The 24052-nt window shown below is 34.3% G+C and overlaps 1 protein-coding gene across 2 annotated transcripts in view; it reads right to left on the bottom strand.

Moving 5' to 3' along the window:
• The window catches only part of Nup358 (Nucleoporin 358kD), an 88283-nt gene that overhangs the window by 4244 nt on the left and 59987 nt on the right, over window positions 1-24052 (bottom strand). Inside the window, exons 35-44 of one of the 2 annotated variants that reach the window (XM_071599597.1) lie at window positions 22138-22334; window positions 19112-19278; window positions 16119-16326; window positions 14262-14523; window positions 11682-11863; window positions 9763-9964; window positions 9437-9649; window positions 7304-7437; window positions 4725-4868; window positions 1812-1905 (exon numbers count right to left, since the gene is read on the bottom strand). In XM_071599597.1, coding sequence (XP_071455698.1) covers window positions 1812-1905; window positions 4725-4868; window positions 7304-7437; window positions 9437-9649; window positions 9763-9964; window positions 11682-11863; window positions 14262-14523; window positions 16119-16326; window positions 19112-19278; window positions 22138-22334 — 1803 coding nt within the window. The remainder of the gene's footprint in view (window positions 1-1811; window positions 1906-4724; window positions 4869-7303; window positions 7438-9436; window positions 9650-9762; window positions 9965-11681; window positions 11864-14261; window positions 14524-16118; window positions 16327-19111; window positions 19279-22137; window positions 22335-24052) is intronic. The other variant, XM_071599598.1, reaches the window with a different exon arrangement.

Here is a 24052-nt window from a genome sequence, read left to right as displayed (position 1 = left end):
ATGAAAAAGTAGAACCTCAAGATAAGATTAAAACCAAGGCAATGCTTGGCAGTTAAAGTTGAGAAGATATTCTTCAAGTATGACTAGAGAAAAAAAATGGGAAGAAGTGGAAATATTTTGCTATTTAGGCAGCAGGAAGACTAGTGATGGAAGAAGCAACAACTACTAATGCTAAATGTACTGGCATAAACATAAAGAAGCAATTTATTAGAAGTTATGCATAGAAATAACTTTTATATGAATATGAGACTTCGACAATAGAAGCAGAAGACAAAAGATTAGAGGCTATGGAAATGTAGTGCCACAGATGGCTGAAAATGAAGTTGATAAGAGTACCAAATGAAGAATTAATTTGAAGACTGGGTTAAGATATGTAGTAAGATACTGAAGCTGATGATTGACACAAGAAGAAAGGGAAATTGAACATATTCTGAGGTACAAAAGTTTATTACAGATCATAATCGAAAGAAAAAGAGAGGGGAAGAAGGCTTGGTGGCACTATGTAAGACAGAACCCAGGATGATGATCAAAGATTGAGTTGCAGCCAGTTAAAATCAAGGGTTTGAATAAAAAAATTAATATTCCTAGGTGATATACATAATTCAGTAACTCAAATAAAAAACCTCCTCTTCCCACTACAGTAAATTTGTAATCACAGAGTCAATAGCACTTAAGTTTCACTTTTTTGCAAGATTACTTAACATCACCATTCTGATAAATTATATACACTTGTACATACATGTAAGGAAAAAATATCAGGTTTGTTTGGGAAATAAGTGTGCTTTTTATGGAGAATTTATATATTAATTAAAAATATTTGAATGAGGTATTATTGCCTGTTTATGAGGGAGAATTGATAAAAGTTACACAATAAATGCATATGATATATATACTTCACACTTTCAGGCTTCACTTTGTGGAATTGTTTGATGTCTATTTCAAAGGAGTTTGCATGTTATAGCTGTACATGTAACTTGATGATGCCACAAGTCGATGAAATGCATTGTACCTTGAAATAAAGTCTGCATAAAACTACGAACTCAATTCATATGGGCATCTGATATATATTAACATTGTATTCACCTAAGAAAAGTTAAAAAAACACTAGCAGTCAGCTGTCATGTATCTCCCGAGGATAGTGATGATTCCTTTGCAAAGATGATCGAGTCAATCTGTGGATGTTATGAGGAAACTGAATAATTATTGTAAGTGCCTAAGAGGAAATTCAGTACTAGCTAATTCAATCATAAGCTAAAATTCAATTGGAAAAATGTATATTACTTCAATTCTTTAGCAAGTAATTCATTCTAGGTATTCTACCAATAAGGATAGATTTTGACTGTCTTCGATGAATATTATCCTCTACGTCTTGTGAGAATGTTCTTCAGTTTTGCCCTAAATACTTCCCTCTTTCCTTCATAACTTCTATCTGACCATGTTCGCTAAAAGGCCACTCTCTTCCTCACTCTACCCTGTTTAGCCAACATTCTCCCTTCTATTGAGATCCTCAGCATCCATTACCTTTCAACATTTGCCCCACACACTTTTTATGTCTTTTTTCCATTTCCCACAGACAGATCAACTAAAGTAGCACATTAACCTCTTACAGGCAGGTTTTCATAGAAAAATTTCATCAATACAACAATAACAAAATAAAACCTTTCCTATGGAATCCATTAGCACAGAATTGTTAAATAAATACCAGAAACTCAAACAAAAATATCATTAAATACATAGGCATGAGATTGTTATGAATGTTGTACTATTTTAAGCAGATCTAGGCCCTTTAATAAAAATAAATAATGTAATACCTGATAATTTTTGATGATGTGTGGACTGATGCGATGCAAGATCAGCCACACAACGTTGCACCACCTCTGCAAATTCTCTAGCCAATTCCATTTTCTGCAAATATAAGATACATTTAAGCCTACAAGAAAGTCCAGTTTACATTGAAATTAGGCATCAAGCATTCCAAAATAATAGAATGAAAAATGCTTTAGTTCCTTAAATTTTTCACAATTTTGTCATTCATAAATATAATTGTAAAATCCCAAGTTCTTGGCAAATGCTAGTAGCCACAAAAATTGCATAGTCAGCAAGTCATGGAGTAATATATTTACGATCAGGAAGAGCACTAATTGACACCCAACATTAAATTGCAGAGTAGCCAATAGTTACATAATGATTTTAAAGTTTCAGAACAACAAATTTTTTTTCAATGACAAAGGTTAATTCCACTTTGATAGGTCAATTTATGAGATAGGAAAACATCATTAATTTCCAATTAATAATCAATCAGATCACAAAATTTTAACGCTGAAACGGAATGTACGCAAAAATTCAAAAGTTGATTGAAATCTGGGATGTCAGATCTTGTTTTGCTTGATGAAGCCAAGAAATGTAGGGGTGTAGAGTCTCTGTAACACTTCAAATACTAATTTATTATAAATTAATTATCATAATTTTTCTAATTTTATTTTTTCATTTATAATAATTAATTAAACCTTCAACCAATTTTCTTTTTTCATTAAACTCTTCTTTCCAAATAGCTTTGCAAGTTCTCACCCACAGCAAATTTGTTAAAAGGAAAAAAATATCTCTACATGTTCATGAAATTATTTATGGTCTTATGATTAAATACTCAAGGATGATTCTCTCAAACAAGGTAGAGACTATTTTTAAGTAGTCTTTTATGCTTCCCCTTGGGTCAAAGAAAATTTAAATGCAACCCAGGTAATTTTGAAATTCTTCTTCTGATATTTCATTCCTTATTCTTTTGAAATCTAGAGTTGAGACCATTAATTTGGAATAATCCCCACACATGCCTGTTGATCCCTTTACATCAGCTTCTTTCCTTGGAATTTCTGTTTGAGTTGCGTAAAATTTTATGGTAGAGCAGACATCTTGAAAATTGATTCAATGTTGTTTCAATATTCTCTGTTGCACAGAATTCATAGCTTTGAATCTAAGATCAACCATTGCACCATTTTCCTTTTTTCAGATTTCTCTGGGAATAGGAAAATCATTGGTTACTTTGCAAGGACTCAGCACAACCTATATAGTTTCTATCCAATAAACTATGCTCAATCAAACATATTAGAATATCCATCAATTGCTTGAAAATATCCCATTGCAGGATTGTGAAGTCTGCATTAATCATGATATGAGAGGCAAGTAACATTACTGCCATGGATTCATCTTGGATGAGCATATGTTGTGTAACTTTCATCAGGAATTGGGTAATTTTTCTGATGTTTTTATTGTTTTAAAAACATCAGAAAACGGAGTTAGTCTTTCAGCAGCATATTATACAGCAAGTTATTAGAGAAGAGACTGTTCACAGTTTCATTTAAGTACTTCTGAACTGCTTTTACATTTGGAATTTCGAAATCAGTTATCAATCCTCTACCCAGCTTTCCCAAAAAAATATATTAAATCCCCTCTCCTCATCTCACAATACCTTTCCACCACTCCCCTATTTCCTTTTCTCCCTGATAAATGGGTAAATGGGATAAAAATTGAACTCACTCAGCACCTGACATAGTACATCAAAAATTGGTCATAAATACATTATTTTTAACTAGTGGAAAATTACATTTACTTCAGTCATTAATACGTTGCAATATCACCAAATCAAAATTTTAACTACAGCATTTCACCTAGACATAAATAAAACATTTTTTAATATTTTCCTCAGAATGCAGCCCAGACTCATTCAGTCCAACTATGCATCTCCTCTGAACTCTTTTAAACACCAGAACATTTCAAATCTCAATTTTTTTCTCTCTCACCAATATATTCTGGTTTTGCCTTAATTGGGTGCTTTTTTATGCTGCAAATTCAGCTGGTATTGAGGGCTATATTCAACGACTGATCCTTGCTTAGAAGATCAATCAAAAATGGCCGATTCTGAGATTCAGAATTTAATTAATTATCAGTTTACAAGCTGAGCTAGCACTGCACTCCGGTTAAAATGCGTAACTCCTGCAGAAAACAAAAGCACATGTATCTGGAAAATCACGAATAAAAAAAGGGCAAGCTGAGAAAATGAGCATATGATCATAAGATATTGATGAAATTTAATCATTTCAATTTTTACACTGGTGGGGAATCACCTGCATTACCGAAAGACCTATGTGAACAGTACCTTGTGCACAGCTTGTTATATTGTAATTCTCATTATTTGCCATTCTTGTTACACCAGGTTTCTACTGCTATTATTTCCAATATTGAAGATTTATTTTGCATGGGCATAGACTGAACAGCATTGCATTTCTTAGGCTCTCCAAGGCTAACAAAATCTGATACCAGACATTTTGATGAACCTTTCTTCAATACCACATACTTCCTCCGGTTCAATATTCCCATCCTATTACTCCCCCTTCTTTGCTTGCCTAATCCTCTCTCCTCTATCACAGTCCTCAGCATCCCAGAGCCAATCAAAACACTCTACATCCACCTTTCTTGCCCCTTAGCAGATTACAGATCTGGGAATTGAAATGAAACAGCACCCCTACACGCTTCACTTTTGTTTATATTAAATTATGGTTTAATTTCTAATTCATGCATGGTTTTATTAAACTTATTAAATCTTGTGTTTTTATCTAAGTACCAATAAGTATAAATACAACTATATAATATTACTTTTTTGGTACCCAGATGTTTTTCATGCCTTACACGACAAAAATATTTCAAAATAAATATTTTAAAGGAAAAAATACCTTGAACCTGGCACACAACTTCTCCAGGGATTGCTTTTCATCTATGTAATTTGAAGCATACCACAAATAGCTTCTATCAGAAGTTGTCATTTCCTTCAGCTCAAATTCTGCTGTTATTAGATGGTTGAGAACCAACTTATAAACCTGAAAAAAATTAGAAAATTAAACAGAGATCTTAAAAGCAATAGATTCACCATGAATTAGTCTTCCCATTTAACATTCCATCATAATAGAGCAATAAAACAGTCATACATTTTATATTGTGCTTCAGGAATCCTGGTGTAGCAATATTGATTACTAATTAGTGAATCAATTTTAACATAAATAATTATGGTTAGATTAAATTCAAATTATCATTTTGTTCAAAATTACTTCTTTTTCTTATTTAACTTTTCAAAAATTTTTATACTTTTACTACACCATTGATGGTAAAGAATGGTAATAAACCTGGTATTCAAATGATCACTAATGGCAGCAGCTTCATACCATGAAATATACAATTTATGTACATGGGCTGTGAAATAATGAGTGATTTATTTGTATAATTTATTATGAAAAGTTTAATTTGATGTTACACTGTTAGGTTAATGTGTAATATATATTTGGTTCAAGTTCCATTCATTTTACTCTGGTATTGCATCTGCGGCAGCCACTGCAAGTTAAAATGTTGCTCAGAGTTCACCTATAGACATGATGTCGGTAACATGTGATCAACAATATTCAGAAACAAAATATTGCTTTCACCTCAACAAATTGTTAGCTAATGCCTATTTACTGTTACAGGAGGCTTATGGATATACCTTCCCAATATTCAAAGCTAGAAGATAGTTTAAAATATTTAAAGACGGGAGACAATAAATTCAAAGGATTAGAGGAAATATGAAGCTCCAGTTAATGCTCTTTAGAAAGTAAAAATTAACACCACCACCAGGTCACATAAAGTGAGAGCTGACAAAACAGTACATAGTGACTTAATGGCAAGGTTGACATGTTGAATGATCATTTAAAATAAACAATAAGGGATCAAAATAACATTACCCGACCGTGCTAAAAGGGAAGAGTATTTTACATCAAAAGCAGTCTGGTGTGTAATCACCCTCTGCTACAAACCCTAGCAGTGGCTTTCAGGGTACCAAGAAAGAATGTATGATGCAACCCTTAAAGACAGGGGAACCTCGGTTATCAAGCACCTCACACTGCAAGTAATTGGCATAACGAGCATAAATATTGGTCCCGAAGATAATTCGCTTAACCAGTTATCTTTCCCAAGATGAGTGAAAAGAGGGAAATTCCCGGATTGATTGCGCGCCTGCTATTTTAGTTCGTGTTTAGCACTCAATCAGCTAGCATCTTAGCATAACTAGTGATCACACATTTTTCCAAACTTTCGTTTAGACATTAGTAATTTCTTTAGCAAAATTTTGAAGCAATGCCAAAAACTAATGTCTCTAGACAACTTTCCAGCAAAAAGGAATTGGGTAAATATCATAAATAATAAAAAAATTATTTCGATTCTTTTTTTTGCATTTACAAAGTTCACATTCCAGTTTGTTTCATTCCATGATAGAAGGAAAGATGAACATGATCCACGATTCTGAACAATGTATACATAATTTTCTTTAAATAAACCTTTTAGATAATTTAATTTTTTTGGCATGGAACACATTATCCTATTTTACATTAATTTACATGTAAAAAATTGTTTCACTAAACAATTTTTTGCTTACCAAAAAAATATTGCATAATGAATCATACTAATTGTACAAGGTTCCACAGTATGTCATTTTGATTAGGCCACTGTGTTTTATTCACTTCTGTTCACTTTGTTGATAGATTCAATTTGCTTCCACAAGGCTTTGAAATCTCCCGTTTCATACCATGCTTCTATAAAACTATCCATGTTGCTGCAAATATTCTGACTTACAGAGAACAAACCCACATGATTTTTTTCATTTTTACTAAACTATGGTGGCTTCACAAATTGCTGAGGTTACTAATGAAAAATTCATCAGCTATCACCTTTGCCATAGTTTTCTGGCATTAGCACAATAACAGGTTCACTGAAAAATGTGCAGCAATCTTGAGATTATTAAGAAAATTTCACACATGGGATTCTTCTCAAGGAAAGAGGAGATTCTCTAAATGGAGCAAAGCAAAGGGAGCAAAGCAAAGAGTAACAGTGTGAACAGACATGGAATGGTTTATGTCAATAAATGAATAAATGGAGTGGCGACATCTAATACAGGACAACTCTGCCTAAAGATTAAATTTGGAGAACAATCCACCATTGTCGTGCTGATAGATAATAAATGATCCCTGGAAATTAATTTAACACCTAAACAAATTTCTGTTAAAATTCCACCTTTTGCTGTAGAAACAATCTTTTATACAACATAAATGTCTTTTTTTAGCTATTACTTTTTTCAATGATTACATATAATTAAACTTCATACTAAATACTAGGAAAATCTAGAAAATTTTGAAAAACATGGTAGACTATTTTATTGTGAAATATTGCAGCAGACTTGCAGCAAAGTGTGAACATTACTATGATTTAAAGTAAAAATATAAAAAATTACCTGATCTCTCCTCATTAAGAAACGGTATGTATAATTTTTTGGATGAAACAAGATTTTTAACTCCCCTACTCCTCTTTCTTTCCACTCCTTTGTGTCTGCATCAAACCGGTATAATTTTGCTCTTTCACAAAACACTAAACAGAAGAAATGAAAAATATGGATAAGCATCATGAAATAAAATTTGATCGAAATACTGAATAAATATTAGACTGGGGCATTCGAATGGGCCCTCAAGCACCAAAGTCAAGTGCCACATTAAATAAGTAAGAATTATCAGTTTTCATATACCCAAGCAAAATTTTTCTTGTGGTTGATATACCATGATACTAGAAACAGTACCATATAAACCATATAAGTACAATGCACACCTTTTTTCTCAGATATCACTGCTAAAAAAGTGGTGCATATTACGTGAGTTCAAGTTAATTCCTTATTTCTTAGCCTTCCTCTGAAGATCCTTGGAGAGATGAGTCAACTCCTCTGCCTTTAAGGCCCAGAAGCTGTAATGAGACTTACTTATTCTTACCTACATTAGGTGATGGAAAAAGATTCTCTTTTACTTTTTCCTCAAGTCTCTTCATCATCTCATAAAGGAGAAGGCAAGATGGGACATTAGGACTACCTAGGGAAGATTGGGCTTCCTTTAGTTTGCTTTAACTAATATCTAGGAGATACAAAACATGGGACACACACCTCTCTGGGTGCTGACCATTCACAAATCATCTCATTTCACACAAAATTCTCTTTGGAGCTATAATTGTCCAAGTCACAATATGGCATCAGGTCCCTCATTCTCAGTCCAAGGCCCTTTATATCCATGTAGCACCCTCATTCACACACTGTTCTATGGACGTCTTTCATATAAATTGAAGTAAACTGCTTGAAAGGCTGCTTGAAAGAAGTCAAATGAACCTCAAATACTAAATAGTTTAATGACAACTCTAAACAAAGCATTTATTATTTAACTTTCATTAAGTTTTTTCTTTCCCAGAGATAAAACTACTTAATTATCTGTAGGTTTTATTTTATTTTCAGAGTGTCTAAATTTGTACTTCATAGTTTTCTAGAAAAGAATTAACTTAGCAAACCGTCAATAATAATAATAAACCATTGTGAAACAGAATTGATATGAAATAAAGAGATATTTACCAAGCACTCACTCCATACTGAAATTTTCCAGATGATACAATGCTACCTAACTAAAATATAAGTTTGTGAAAATTTCTAAAATGAATAATTAATGGCAGGAAACCTCTTCTGTGACAGTCTTCCAAACCAAAACATGGCCCTCCCTTCAACAATCTCTATGCTGTGAAATGTTTCTTCCCTTCTGAAGGCCATTATTGTACTATGAAAATCGTTAAGTCACTAATTTCCATTACGATGTGATCTATTAAAAAATTGAAAATAAATACTCCCATAGCTCTACCCATGAAAGCCACTAAAATCTGCAAACTGATATGTCCAACCATGTGGATGAGCACCATCTGTAACCGCTATATATTTCAGCAACATCAACGAATTATATGGATAAATATATTTTCTCTGCAAATGGTACCATTTAAGTATGTTCCAGAGGCCATGCATTTTTTCAGTACAACTGAAAATTACAACGGGAAAAAATGGTTTTTGAGACTTTAAAATTTCATAAAAACCTGATCCAATACTTATCCTATCTTATAATATGCAAAACAGGTCAAATTAATGGAATTATATCAATGGTACAACAGCTAAAAACACTATTTTATCATAAATTGATGCATGCCTGTATTTTCTTTTCCATTTCAATAGGTAGCTTGATTTTGAGGTCGATTCATGAAATAAATAGAAGGTAATGGAAAGCTTGCATGATTAATTGCATTAATGATTTCATTCATTAACACCTCTAAATGTGTGTACTCAAAATTCTCCTTCCCCTCTTTTCATACCTAATGACCAGTTTGCAACACACCCTGTCCCTTCAACCTTCTCTTCACATTAACTCTCCATCCTTTTTTTCTTGTTAATAGCAGTGCATTAATATTCTTTTTTACTTTCATTAAGGAATATTATTATTCCATTCACGCAGAGCTGTGGATAAATAACTGACATTTTAATTGCTTTCATTACTTAAGGTCTCCTCTAATAAATCACCTTTGACTTCATCTTCTTCTCCAGTTCGTACTTGCACCAGGGCAGGCAGTGGAATGATTGGTTCAAAATGTGGGTCATGTGTTTCAACTGTTCCTCCTTCCTCCTCCTCCCCATCACTATCTCCTCCAGCAGTCTTCTTATTATCCTTACTTTGCTGAGAACCAAATACCTGAGTTTTTACATTTCCCCAAGATGGTGGACTTGACGTAACTGCTAACAAATATAATAAAGTCATATGTAAATTAATTACTTGCAGCTGAATTAAGCTTAGAAGTTCAAGAAGTAGTCCCACAATTCAGTACTTAAAGAGTACTGGGGTGACTCACCTGATGCAAAAGTGCTGGTAGGCTTGGCAGCTAGGGTGGCAAAAGATAGGTTTGGGTCTACTTTAAAAAATGGAATACCAAAGTCACCCTCTTCAGCCTTAGTGCCATTTGCATCGCCATCTTTTCCATCCTCAGTTGTACTTTTGGTTGTACTATCTGCCACAGAAGTCACTACATTTTCACTTAATTTTGCAGTAACTGCCTGGAATGGATCAAAAACAAGAGTTGAAAAATAAATAAATACAATTTGATAATTCTATTTCTTTCACTCTAGCAAATAGTTATTAATCTCAAAATTTACAAATAAATACAAAAACAGTATTAATGCTTTCTATGTTCACTATCAATTGGATCTGGAGAAAAATGGATTCTCCAACCCTCTTGGATATTCAGTATTTAAATTCATAGCCAGGAGATATACAGCAGAAACATTTAGTCTGCAAATTAAAATTGAATATATGGTGCTTTTGCCTGTGCATTCTACACATATTACAGGCTGTATGATGACTTTCATTACTCAAATTAGAAGCTGTCATCTATAATAAATTAGAATATGCACATAACACACATAATAAAAATATTACTGGGTATTATCTATATTTTATTTTTATATTCATTTATATTTATCATTATTAACTTCACATGGACATGCTAGCAAATCATGTTATTAAATGAGTTCAGGAAAACATAATCAGTAACTTTCCTTAAAATAAGCTACCTTGAATTCCAGTATATTGTATGTGATACTATGTCAGATGGTCTGAGTGGAGGATTGTTCAGACTTAAAGAGTTTTGAACTGAGCGGTTAATGAACATCCAAGCTGTTTTATGCAGAAAAAGTTATGCCTCTCATTTTACAAAATATCTCTGACAATCCCAATTGTTACTAGATTGCTGTACACAGAACAGCAAGAGACTGGATGCTTGCTAAATCGTAGATACTGCAGTTACCAAAAAAACAAGGAATTTCACTCACCCCACTCCCAATAATCAACGTCTGAATTATCATAAAAACCACACCACTCTACCCTCAACATTCCTGTCAGATCGACCTAATCTTGAAACAAAAACCAACAATAACCAATGACCTTCGCCTCTTTCATGTATTTCTTCCTTCTCCATACCTCCTCACCTCTCCATAACAATGCTATTACCCCCTCTCACCTACCCGACTCAATAACAGATGCAAAAATTTTATAGTTACATCTGATGATGACAATGTTTTTCTGAAACTGAGTTGTGATATTAGAAATAGTAGTGGAGTCATTTCTATCCAATGTGTAGCCATTTTTTTAAATTCTAGCTCAGGTTAAAATTCTTTCAGAGAGCATCTCAAGCAAGTTGAATCTAATCCTTGGCAAACTTTCTCATTGGAAATCATAACAAATCTCTTTGATATTTGAGTCATTTGGGTAAAACCTATTGGGTATATCCACAACAAGGGAAACTTGGAGATCCAATGCTTCACACTCTCAACTTCACACCACTTTCCCATATTAATACTCTAGCAAATCATTGGCAACTGTCCCCAATCATCTTCATCATGGCAATAGTTAAATAATTTTCTACCAATTCATGGAGTCGCCTCAGGGGACAGAATTAACAATTGCATTAAATAAGTTCAAAATCACCATAGTTAAAGGCCCACCTGCCTGGGAATGCTTGGTGAAAAAATGTTTCTCAGAGACTTGAAAATTTTCTACAACTTTCAAATTTTTCTAGTTGCTAAGTATCTTGGCCTAATTATTTTCCCTGTGCAACCTATGATTCACCAAAAGTTCTTGGACCAAAAAATATCACTCTTGGATTCTCCGAGTTTGTTATATCATGTAGATTTGTAGCACAAACCCTCCATTCAAAAGCTATTCCTTCGCCACCTAGGTTACAATTTCCTACTATAAATAGAAACTTATACTAACTTGTGATGCCTCTTCAGGTTTGGCGGTCCTCCTCCTTGGCACCCCATCTTCATCTTCACAGCCACGACAACCAGGACAGGGTGGTTTATTTCGATAGTTGAAGAAATTTGCTGGAAGCATCAATCGCAATGCAGCCTGCCTCTCTTCCTCTGAGGGAGTTGCTTCATAGATTACCTCAATTTCTACAATTGAAGTTAAAATGAGTTTATTATGTCAAATCACCATTTAATTAAAAATTGCACACAGAGAAACCTTAAGTTTATTATTATTATTATTATTATTATTATTACTTTTTATTTGCCCAGAGATCACAATACAAAAATACCAGGTGGGTGAAGTATGTACATGATATAAGGCACGTCAATGAGGAGCAAAGACACAGGCTCAGTTAAGATACATAAAAGAATAGATGCTCATAGTTACATAAGTGTTTGGTACAAACCCATGAACATCGGCTGTAACATGCACATACAATATCAAATTCAGAAAAATCATTGATCACAAACATGAATCAGACCATTACCATTGCTAGAAACTAAAAGTATGAACTTACTGGTCGGGAATATTGTTGAGATATTCATCAACCGAGTAAAACATATTGCGTTGTAGATATCTTTTTAGTTTATGCCTGAATACGGCAGTTCCCTGTGTATCCTTGATACTTTTGGGTAGTTTGTTAAATAATCTGATGCCCATTTCATTGGGTCCTAATTTCAATGCTTTAGTTCTTATATTCCCATAATGGAAGTCATTCCTGCCTCTGGTGTAATGATGATGATAGGCAGAGTTAAGAGAATAGTTGCCGATGTTATTTTTTATATATAGAATTAAAAACATAATGTAGATGCATGGGAGAGGTAGCAAATTTAATTCATGGAAAATAGGCCTTGATGGAGCATTGTAAGGTTTCCTGGCGATGATTCTAATAGCTTTCTTTTGCATTTTAAAGATGGTTTGAGAAATAGCAGCTGATCCCCATAATATTATACTGTAGGTTATATTTGAGTAAATTTCCCCATAGTACAAATTGAGTAGTACAGTTTTACTTGTAGTTTCATACAGGTGTCTTAATAAGTAGCAAGTTGAACTGAGCTTGTGTTGGAGGGCTTTTACATGAGTATCCCAAGAAATATTTGCACATAGAGAAATACCTAGAAATTTGCATTCTGTCACACGCTCAATTGATAGGTCATTGATTTTTACCAGCAGATCATCTGATATGTTCTTATTGTGTGTAAAGTTTACTATTTTACTTTTATTTACATTTAAGTCTAGAAGGTTGTCTGTACACCACTTGTTTATAGCAAGTGTGACAGACTTAGCTTTTTCCACAAGGCTGGGATATGTTTGTGTTGATATTATTATATTAGTGTCGTCAGCGTACAACACTGGTATTATTCCATCATTATTTGGTAAGCAGTTAGGTAGGTCATTGATGTAAATCAGAAAGAGGAGTGGCCCAAGGGTTGAGCCTTACCACTGTGAGGAGACCAGTGAAATAATATATAAAATTAAGGTTTTAGTATCAATGAAGTCTGGTAGAGAAAGCTTTTTCTATTTTACAGATTAAATTTCTCTTAGGATTATAAAAACATAAATAATGCAAACACTTATAGATTGCTGTTTATTTATGTTTATTACACACATATGCAATATCAGTAAATACTATCAATTCATCATGAAGTATTCTTCACCACAAAGTAGGCACACAATCTATCATTAGTTTACAAGCTATTGAGGGCCCCCAGAAAAAAATTAAGATGGCTACTTACTTTTAAGGTTTGAGGAAAAAATCAACAAATATGAAAAGCAATGTTTTTTGTAACTGTTTTAAGCTTGGTCTCTTCTGAGGTACTCTTTGATTCCAGAAATAAATGTTATTTACTAGCTTTTAAACATTTCCTAGCAATTACATCAAGATTAAAATTTAAGAACACCTTAAACTAAATGCAGTCAATATTCTTAGGGCTATTTTTGGCAATTAAACAAAACTGCTTCTAAAATAACAATTTTTTGCCCATTCCAGATGCACCTACACACTTCTCTAGTGATAAATGACAAAATCAATTAACCTATCTATTAGTAATCAATTTATATGCAAAAATTAAATTTAATTAAGGCACAAGCATAAGATAAACATAAAATCTTAAATTTATGCATGAAACCTTGGTAAAAATCTAACAATAATTGCCATCCTTTGTGAAGGGCAGTGCAATTTTAAGCAAATTCTGAGATGAAAAACCTCAAGTTGAGATTTTATTTCAATGCCACTGAAGCCATTCCAGGCTATTAAATAATAACATCAATTTGAGGAATATGTCAACTTAAGACGATATACATTTATGTTTTCACTGTACTGTGTCCTCATAACTCACTTAAAAACCTTAAATAATATATAAATTAGAAAAAATGATGTGTATGTTCCAAAAGGTCATTGATTACAACTTTGGATAGAATCAATCAACAGTCAAAGACCTTTCAAGCATCATCATCGAACCAAAAGGCTAAAGATTTGACATATTTTTCCTCATGAGGGTATAAATTTCAACAACTTCACATCCACTGTTAAAGGACACTCACCTGGGGACTGGTTTGACCTTGGCGATTCAGCACTTGGACTCTTCCCACCAAAAAGACCCTCCAATGAAAAGCAGGGTGGTGTCTTTTCTTCAGGTTTGCTACCTACATCTGAATCCAACTGGAAGCGGAAAGTTGTCATAGCAGGTGATTTACTTAAGGAGAAAGCACTGGTAGCAGGGCTAGTGACTGAAGGTGTGGTGGCTTCAGTGGTTGTCTTGGGAGTTGCACCTCCTTCAGCTGGTGAAATTTGGTTTCCACCACACTGAAACAAGAAAGAGTAGAACAATGATTGCACTAAATTACTAAGCAACTTTGCAAATATAAGTTCCCCCACAGTTACACATAACACCAGTCAACCTCTTTGATATAAAATAATAAAATTCAAGGTTCAACTTCACTCTCAAATAACAAGATGACTTCAGGGAGATGGACTATCGGAAATAAAGTGCAGTTAATAAGGCCAATATCGTGCCTTTGTTCTAAGTTTTCATTACTCACATCCAATAAAATTTCAAACAAAACATTTTTGAAGGAATTAATATTGATCAATTTTAGTTTAAAATTTTTTCAGGGCTTCAAGAAATATTGCAACCACAGTTAAAAGGAATGACTTATCTGTGGTTTTAAAGGAGAAGAGTCTTAATCTTAAAGGTGGATAACTGTTAGTGATAGATAATTTCCATACAGATTCATTGTAAACTATCAAAGACTTCATTTCTATGAAATATCTAACACTATTACACTTCCTAGTTCCTGATAATCAGGCATTTTTCAGAAATATTTCTACCAAAACATAAGCGACAAATGTGTTTTCTCTCTCGAATTTTGCTAACGTGGATGACAACGTTTCAGTTCATACACACCCACATTCAACACCTTAAGTTACACCAATAAACTACTTGAGTGAGGCAGGAAAAAATTTTCTAGCGAGAGGAAGATATGTAGCACTTTAACTACAGCCATTGGCCACAAACAATATTGCATGGGACAAGGAATGCACCGAGTGTAGGAGAAGGAATGCCTTCTACGGGATGAGTCCCTCCGATAAACTGCCTAATGTAAAATCAGATGACAGATAATTCATGCTCTACTGTAGTATCAAGAAACATTAGGCTATGCATAACAACAGTAATGACAATGTCATTAAAAATCCAAATCAATGGCATGAGAATACGGAATGTTACTTATTAACATACAGCATGGATTCAGTTTGAGTTTCATTAAAAACAGGCTACAGTATAAACATATCTGAAGGGTGACTGACTTTCTTAAATTATTTCAATGTAACTCACAAATTAAAATAATTGTTTAAAAATGCTTTCAGGAAACTAGCTATTTATAAATTATACAAATTCATGAAGTTAGACATTGAATTATATACACAGCTAAAATTGTTGTTTATTACTCCTTATCTAAGAAATTAAATGAATTGACATTTATGTGCCTTTAAGTAATCAAATACGTGCTTCACATGATGATAAATTACATATCTGTAATTCCACATAGAACTATCTTCTGATTACTGAAACCTACAAATAATATTGATCTTTTTTCCTCAGAATATTTTAATAAAGAGGACCATTGGGAGCCTGGACTTTAACCCTTACTCATTCCAACTCACTGTCACCCACCCAACACCCATCAGTCAAGTAAATAAATTTCAACCTAATAATTTTTCATAAAGCCAAAATTATAAAAAGTTTAAATTAAAAGATTTTGCCATACACCTATTCCTTATAAACTTGAATATGAGTGATAATATGCAGATAACATTTGCGAGTCCTGAAAACCCTCCACAAAGGAGTTTATTTTCAATTTTAGAAAATAAAAGAACTCATATCAACTAAATTGACTTACCTTAGCAGATTCAAAAGCCTCCTTGAAAGATTGTGCAATATCACTTGATTTGAATTTAAGTGAGAACATTTCCGGCTGCATTTCTCCCTCAGAAAAGTCAACTGCCGTCCATTGCCATGCACGATCACCTTTGGGTGTTAACTTAACCTCATCGGTGACGTAATGATTAAGACACAGTTTAAGCACCTGCTCGCGCCTCATTAGCATCCTGAGAGAGGCAAAGAAAGTGGAAGAAGGTTCAAGAAACTTGAAACAAACAATAAATCACTAACTCACAAATTTTGTGGCAACTTTTTGTTTGCAATTTATAATTCAAAACCCTGAACTCCAGGATTCACCACTCAAAGCAACAGATTCCTCAATTATGCAATGTTCTTTAGAGGGTGGTCTTTAAGTGACAATTTTCCATTCCTGGAGTGGGAATAATCACTTATTAACCAACCAAGCATAACAGATTCCTTGTGGGCTGCTTAAAATATCACAACTTTGCCTGCTGCAGCGCAGCGATATAGCAAAAGAGATCTCAGAAAAAAATTAACCTAGAGGCAGTAGAACTCAAATCAATGATGCCACTTGGCAGAATGAAGCAGAACAGTCCTAGGTAGAGCCATCTTATGACACAAGCCTCAACTACAATGTCCACACACTCACTACAAAACGATTCCAGTTACTTCAGGGTACCACCCTGTAGTGAATAGATACTTTTTCCAAATTTTTTCACAATTGCAGGTTCTAATGTAGGAATATATTGCTCATTATGTGGTGATAAAAGTCATAATACATTTACTAAGATATTATGGGCAAATATCACTAATTATCAGAGTAAAACATGAATAAATAGCATACAAATAATTTTAGGCCCAAACATTTGGTTTTCTATTTCGGTGTTTAATAGAATTTTTTCTTCTTTGCTAAGTGATAGAGAACAAGGTGGCCAGCAATTGAATGGTTTCTGATTTCAGGTTTTCAAGCCTGAAAATTCCTTTATTAATGTTTTTCACTAATATTTTTACTGCTTCATTACCCAGATGTAATCCAATGACTTCTGATCTGATAACTATACACAAGCAAATATTTCCCTTAGCGTATTCCATCCTGTAACAGAGACATTCATGGATAGATAATGAATTCATTAAAATATCTTTAAAAATGACTCACCAATATACAAATCTTTCTTGCAATATAGAAAAACCCTGCTTGGTCTCTTGAGTTTTAAGTTTTTGACTTTTTTAAGATGAATGACAACCTTGTGTACATTATTATTATTATTAGGTAATCTACCGGTTAAGGTAGGTTTTTGGATGGACGTAATTACTAATTAAATAATTTGTGGCCCCTAGCAAAACACAACATCCTACTCTACATCAGGTCCCACTTCAGCTCTGAGTACTTTCTTCCTCCCTTCATCCCGTCCAACATCCCAATCCTGTTCCTGCCCTTTCCTCGTTTGCCTAACATTCTCCCCTCAATTACAGTCTTCAACATCCCGCTGCCAGTCAATACCCCCTTCAGCCACTTTTCCTGCCTCCATTTTATTGCTCCCAACAAACCCCTCTCTTCGCCCACCATACCAAGTACTTCTTTGTTTGTTTTCCTCTCGGTCCATTTCACCTTCTCCATTCTTCTCCACACCCACATTTCAAAAGCCTCCAGTCTACGTCTGTCCTCCTGCTTCAATGACCACGTTTCCGCACCGTGCATAGCTACGCTCCATATCAAAGTTTTTACGAGTCTTTTCTTAACATCCTTACTCAACCTCCCCGTCATCAACTCCCTCCTCCTTGTGAAAGCCTCTTTGCCTTGCGCAATTCTTCTCCTTACGTCCCTACTACTTTGACCGTGTTGGTCCAAAACACTACCGAGATACGTAAACTGTTCTACCTGCTCTAGTTTTTGCCCTCCTATTTTAATGTTCAGCTTAGCCTTTTTCTTTCTAGAGAATCGCATAACCTTTGTTTTTTTAATATTGATTTTCATCCCATACCTGTCGCACTGAATTTCCAATTCACTAAGCAATGCTTGCAGCCCCTTGACTGACTGACAAACTAAAGCTTGGTCATCAGCAAACCTAACTGATTTTACGAATTCCCCGCCCACCTTCATTCCTACCTCCAATTCTTCCCATGCCTCTTTAATCATTTCCTCTGCATACAGGTTGAACAGCAACGGTGATAATGGGCAACCCTGCCTTACACCTCTTCCTAACACTGCCCATCCGGACTCCCCGTTCCCCACCCTCACCTGAGCAGTCTGAGACATGTCCTTATGTACATAATGCCTAATTGTTTTTTTTATGTTGCAAGCAATCAGGAACCACAAATACATAAATATCTATCAATGCAAGTCAATCACTGATTTGAATAGGACAAAATACAAAAAGCCCTATTAGTATTAAATTCAAATAAATAAGTCATTTTTCCTTCTACTGTTCACTATGTAAGTTGTACGCAAGTAACAAACTTTCTAATTTCAGGTTTTATCATTTAATTCCAGGCTATTCAAAAAATTTTTCTACTCCCTGGTTTTTACCACAGTTTTCAAGGATTCAAGGATGCCTATCCTGTAGATGGATGGTGCTAAAGAGCAAAAGCTAATGAATGACAAGCACTTTTGAATCAGGACACACATCACTTTTAAGATCTGAAGCAGTGGCCCAAAAGGCAGCAGAGGAGTTAGGATAATAACTCGCCTCCCAAGATGCCTTCAGAAAAGGGATGAGGCAACTGATGAACCAGAAATAGTAAAATACACACAGCCTTTTTATGGCACATATTTCAAAGTAAAGGCTGCAAAAGAAACACTGATTATAAGGGATAAATAAGATCAACATGAAATATCCCTTATTATAGCAAACCATTCAGGATAAAGTTAACACAATAAGTATGGCACTAAGGTAGATACTTAGCCTTCCCTTTATTTGAATGGCCATAGATACATTCTTTGATTGCTCACGAAAGTAGCATAATCTACAAAACCAACTTTTCATTACTCACCGTACTCTCCCTGTTTCTTGGTGCTTGAGTAGTTTTATGTCACCACAGCCACGTTCTTTCCATTCACCAGCACACCAACGGTAAAGTTTGGCCCGATGCTGGTAAAGAATTTGTTCATCCTCTTCACCAGTGTGCAAGGGAACTTTGTCAGGAAGTGGAATGACTGGCTAGTAAAAAGATATCACCATTTTAGCCAGCTGTCAGAACTTTTTGCTAATTTTAATTACATATGTATACACAAACAAAGCATATAAAACAGAGAAAATTATGACAGATTTTTCTGTAGATTTCTTGCAATTTTTTTAATACCATTCAGCTCCTGGAAAATGAGCACGTAATATGCGCTATGCAAGAATTGAAATTTTTGCTAGTTAGTAGCGGCAGCACAGATAATGTTTTCAAAACTCAATTATCACAAATCAAGGTGGTACAAGCTATGGAAGGACAAAGGAAATGACTAAAAAGAGTGTAACTTTGAAATAATATACCACAAAATAACAATATTTTAATCGATTTTTTTGTTTCCCTATAAACCGCTGAAGCAAATGACAAATTTTCTAAAAACATTAGTCTCTCTCTGAACTTACATTCTTCATTATGCCATTTTTCATAGTTTATTTCATTTTTTATGCTATTCGGTATACTATTATTCTTGCTGTTTGTTTCACTTAGCTTGGAAATACTTAGAAATGATATGAAATCATGTTAAAAAAATTAATCTTCGTTATTTCACTTAACCTGGAAAAATACCACAGTATAACTCATACAGTCTCTGTCCAGTCACAGGATAATGCAGGCTGTGTTTACCATATAATAATGGACTCATGAAGTCAAGAGATAATTTATTGACCCATTAAAAATATGCATAAGTTATTCTAGACATTAACAATTGGAAACTTGCAACACCAATTTTTCATGAAGATTTTTGGTGAATCAACTGTATTCATTACAGAAATAAAAATGGAAAGCTCTCACACTTCCATAGCACCACAAGTATAAATTCACCATTTCCAGCTTTCAAAGAACATGTTTTCACTAATTTTCAAAATTCTTGTTACTATATTTTAACTCTTGAAACATGACTGCATAGGCAGAATTTGTGGTTGATGCAAATTATCACAAGTATCGGTGTGTCAGTGTATAAGCTAATACCCTACCATTTAGTGCTTTCTGGTTCCAGCAGTCTTGAAATTAATTCTCAATGGAATGACAATGTAATGATTTGTCAAGGAGCATAAAGCTATGATACTATAAATTGGGCTATAAAATTGAAATTGCTGACCAAATAAGAATAAAAAAGTAATATTGGGTCAGAGAACCATGATGCCAGGGTACAGATACGGGGTTAAAGATGCTGCAATCCACACCATGAGAAAAAATGAGAACAATGCTAATTACTGCTGGCATCGCATTAAAAGCATGTCAAAATCTAATTTTCTCCTCAGTATGGTTGAAAAACTAACATGCATACGGATAGATGATCAAAAAAAAAAATCGCATCATTGAAATCAGCCATCTTACCAGACAAGGCTTTTAATACATTGAAATGTAATGAAATAATTGACTTTGTAATTCCACACACTTTTGTGTGTGGAATTACAAAGTCAATTATTTCATTACATTTCAATATGTTATGCAAATTCCACAAAGTTACGCCTGAGACAAAAGTGTGTGGAATTACAAAGTCAATTATTTCATTACATTTCAATATGTTATGCAAATTCCACAAAGTTACGCCTGAGACAACAAATTCTTTTAATACATATTATTATTATTATTATTACTTTACATATACAATATTATGTGAAAAAATCTGGTGGTGTCCACTCATGTTACCTTATCTGCAAGCCCTGTTTGCCTAGAAATGTTTTAAATGTGGTTTCATCACCACAATGTTAAATTAGTAAAGAAAACAGCTTCTGCTGGCCATCAGGCTTCTGAAAATACTACATGATAAACCCCAGGATGCTGCTAAGTGCCAATTTACTCCAATACAACATTCACTTTATGAATAGATACAAAAACCAACACATTTACTCTGGTTCAAATACAAAATTACTTTTAGAAGAATTATTTCATGTCCATAAAATTGCTATATAAAATTCAAGAATTTAATTAACTCTTAATATAATGTGATTTTACAAGAACAGCGGTTTCAAAGAACATAACTTTCTCACTACACGAGGGTTTAATGTTTCTCAAAACCAAATACTTTATTTTTATGCATGATATTGCACTTTAAATTTTCCAGTTTACTATTACACTATAAATCTGGACATTCATGATTAGTAGTAGCTTTAGGGGAGGCAACAGACAGCCGAGGTCATTTCTACCAGAAGGGATAGAGGGATAATCTGGTATGGGTAGGATGATTTTAGGGACTTAAGGAAGGGTGGCGAGAAACCCAGCATTGGCATTAGCCTACTCCTAACGAAAGGCACCAACAGTTTAACGTCCCATCCAATGGATGACATACTCACTAAAAGTGCTCCCAACATAGCACTCCCAATTAGGCATTGGGATATCCCTGAAAAATCTTGCCAACACTGGAATATTAACCCGGGCCCTCAGGGTGGGAAACTATTGCAGCACCTACTGCACCATATCGATCTCTGACATTGCTGATGTGTGCATCACTATCAATACATAATAATCAAACCAACCTTTGGGATGCACACTGTCAGCAGGACTATATTCTAACTAATCCTGTCCAATATTTAATTTCCCTTCCTCAATTTTTCATGAACCTTGATGGCACAATTCCTTTCACTCTCCCCCAAAAACATGAACTATGTGTTTTACTACATCATTGAGAAATCTGGAACAATCAAACCTAATGGTTATTACTTTGTCTCAATGTGATTATAATGTAAAATTAAACAAATTAATGGGATAATTGCCTATAAATAAATATACTAAAAAATGAGATTAACTTAATTGCATGATTAAATTAGAAAATTCCATTTTACTTGAAAAAAATTAGAATAATGTCCAAGACGATTTTTCACTGAAAACAGTCAACAAACCTGGAAGTGTATATGATCACCATCATCTTCTTCTTGGTACAGGTCACTGCCACCACTTTCATCATGGGATAGTTGGCGGTCAGGAGATTTCAAAGCAGAGCCTTTAGCTGATGGTGATTTTGAGGGTATTGGATCAACTCCTTTAAAGTGGAATTCATATTTCTGGTTACTATCAAATGTGAATTCCTGAGAGGATGCTGAAATCAATAATGAGACTTATGATGCCAACATGTCTGGTTAAAATTTATTAATTAGTATTACTCTACTTGATTTCCATATTCCAAAGCTCTTCTATTAAAACTGAATTTTCACAGAAAAATAAATTTAGCAGTTATCATGCTAGGTAATTCAAATCTTATTTTAACATGGTCTGGGCTTAATTATGTATGATATCAACATTTTACTCAGTGCCATTATACATAACAATTTAAAATGAAATTATCATTAGTAGAAGTTGCAGGAGTATTTACTTAGCACTTATGATATTACTGACATAAAAATTAACAAAATCCTCATAAGAAACTTATCACATACAATTAGATTGTAACGAGAAACTTGACTCACTGTTAATGAAACTGTTTTTGAAAAAAAAGCACTATTCATGACAGTTACAAATCAATTCTAAAGTTATTAATTTATAAATAGACTCTGGACAATACTTTGCAGCAAATAATTAACAAATGCAGCAAATAATTGCTTTAGCTTTAAACGAGATACTACCTTGATCAAAAAGTTCCCGGAATTTATTCAGAACATTAAAAATACAAGTTTATTCATCTAAATCTATATTGTCCCCTTCAAAGTAATCCCCATCGACTGCAACACACTTATGCCAGCGCTTGATCCAATCCTCGAAACATTTTTTATATTCGGTTTTCGGTATGTCCATCAGTGCTTCCTGCGATTTTTCCATTACTTCCTCTCGGCTGCTAAAACGCGTTCCCCGTAATGGTTTTTTAACTCGATTGAACAGAAAGAAGTCACAGGGAGCCAAATCAGGTGAATTCGGTGGCTGTTGGATGGTATTTGTTGCATTTTTCGTCAAAAAATTACGAATAATGATAGCACTGTGCGACGGTGCGTTATCATGGTGCAAAATCCACGAGTTTTCTGCCCACATTTCTGGTCTCTTTCGGCGAATTGCTTCACGCAAACGTCTCATAACGCCCAAATAATACTCTTTGTTTACTGTCTGGCCTTCTGGCAAAAATTCATGATGCACTACACCGTTGTAATCCATGAAAACCGTCAGCATTGCCTTCTTTTTTGACTGAAAACGACGTGGTTTTTTTGGTCTCGGCTCATTTGGTGAACGCCATTCACTTGCCTGATGTCTGGATTGCGTGTCGTACCCAGTAATGATCCTTTTGATGAATGTGGGATCGGATTCAGCCTCGCAAATCATGTCTTTTGCGACGTCAACACGGTCTCTTTTTTGCATGAAATTGAGGTCTTTTGGCACCAACTTTGCTGCTACACGACGGAAACCCAAATCATTAACCACAATGTCTTGGGCGGATCCATAGGCAATGTTCAAGTCCTCCGCTATTTCTCTGATGGTTAATTTGCGGTTATTGACCAACATTTCTTTTACTTTATCAATTTTTTCACCGACTTTCGATGTCGATGGTCTGCCACTGCGTTCATCATCTTCGATTGACTCACGACCACTTCTGAACCGCTCGTTCCACTGGTAAACGACCGTTTTTTTTAGAGAATCGTTGCCGAAACACTTTTCCAACATTTCCAACGTCCGTGCGCCACTAAATCCGTTTTTTACGCAAAATTTAATACAAGTTCGTTGTTGCAAATTTAAATCCATTTCTGCAATTGTAAAAAATCGCCAACACACACAGAGATAGATGTACTCTTGGCTACGTAACTTTTGCAAATGTCAAGTTATGACACTAAGATT

The sequence above is a fragment of the Hetaerina americana genome, unplaced genomic scaffold (genome assembly GCF_022747635.1).
Source record: "Hetaerina americana unplaced genomic scaffold, ioHetAmer1.1.p SCAF_11, whole genome shotgun sequence".
NCBI classification, from domain to species: domain Eukaryota; kingdom Metazoa; phylum Arthropoda; class Insecta; order Odonata; family Calopterygidae; genus Hetaerina; species Hetaerina americana.
This window is presented reverse-complemented; position numbering and strand designations above follow the sequence as displayed.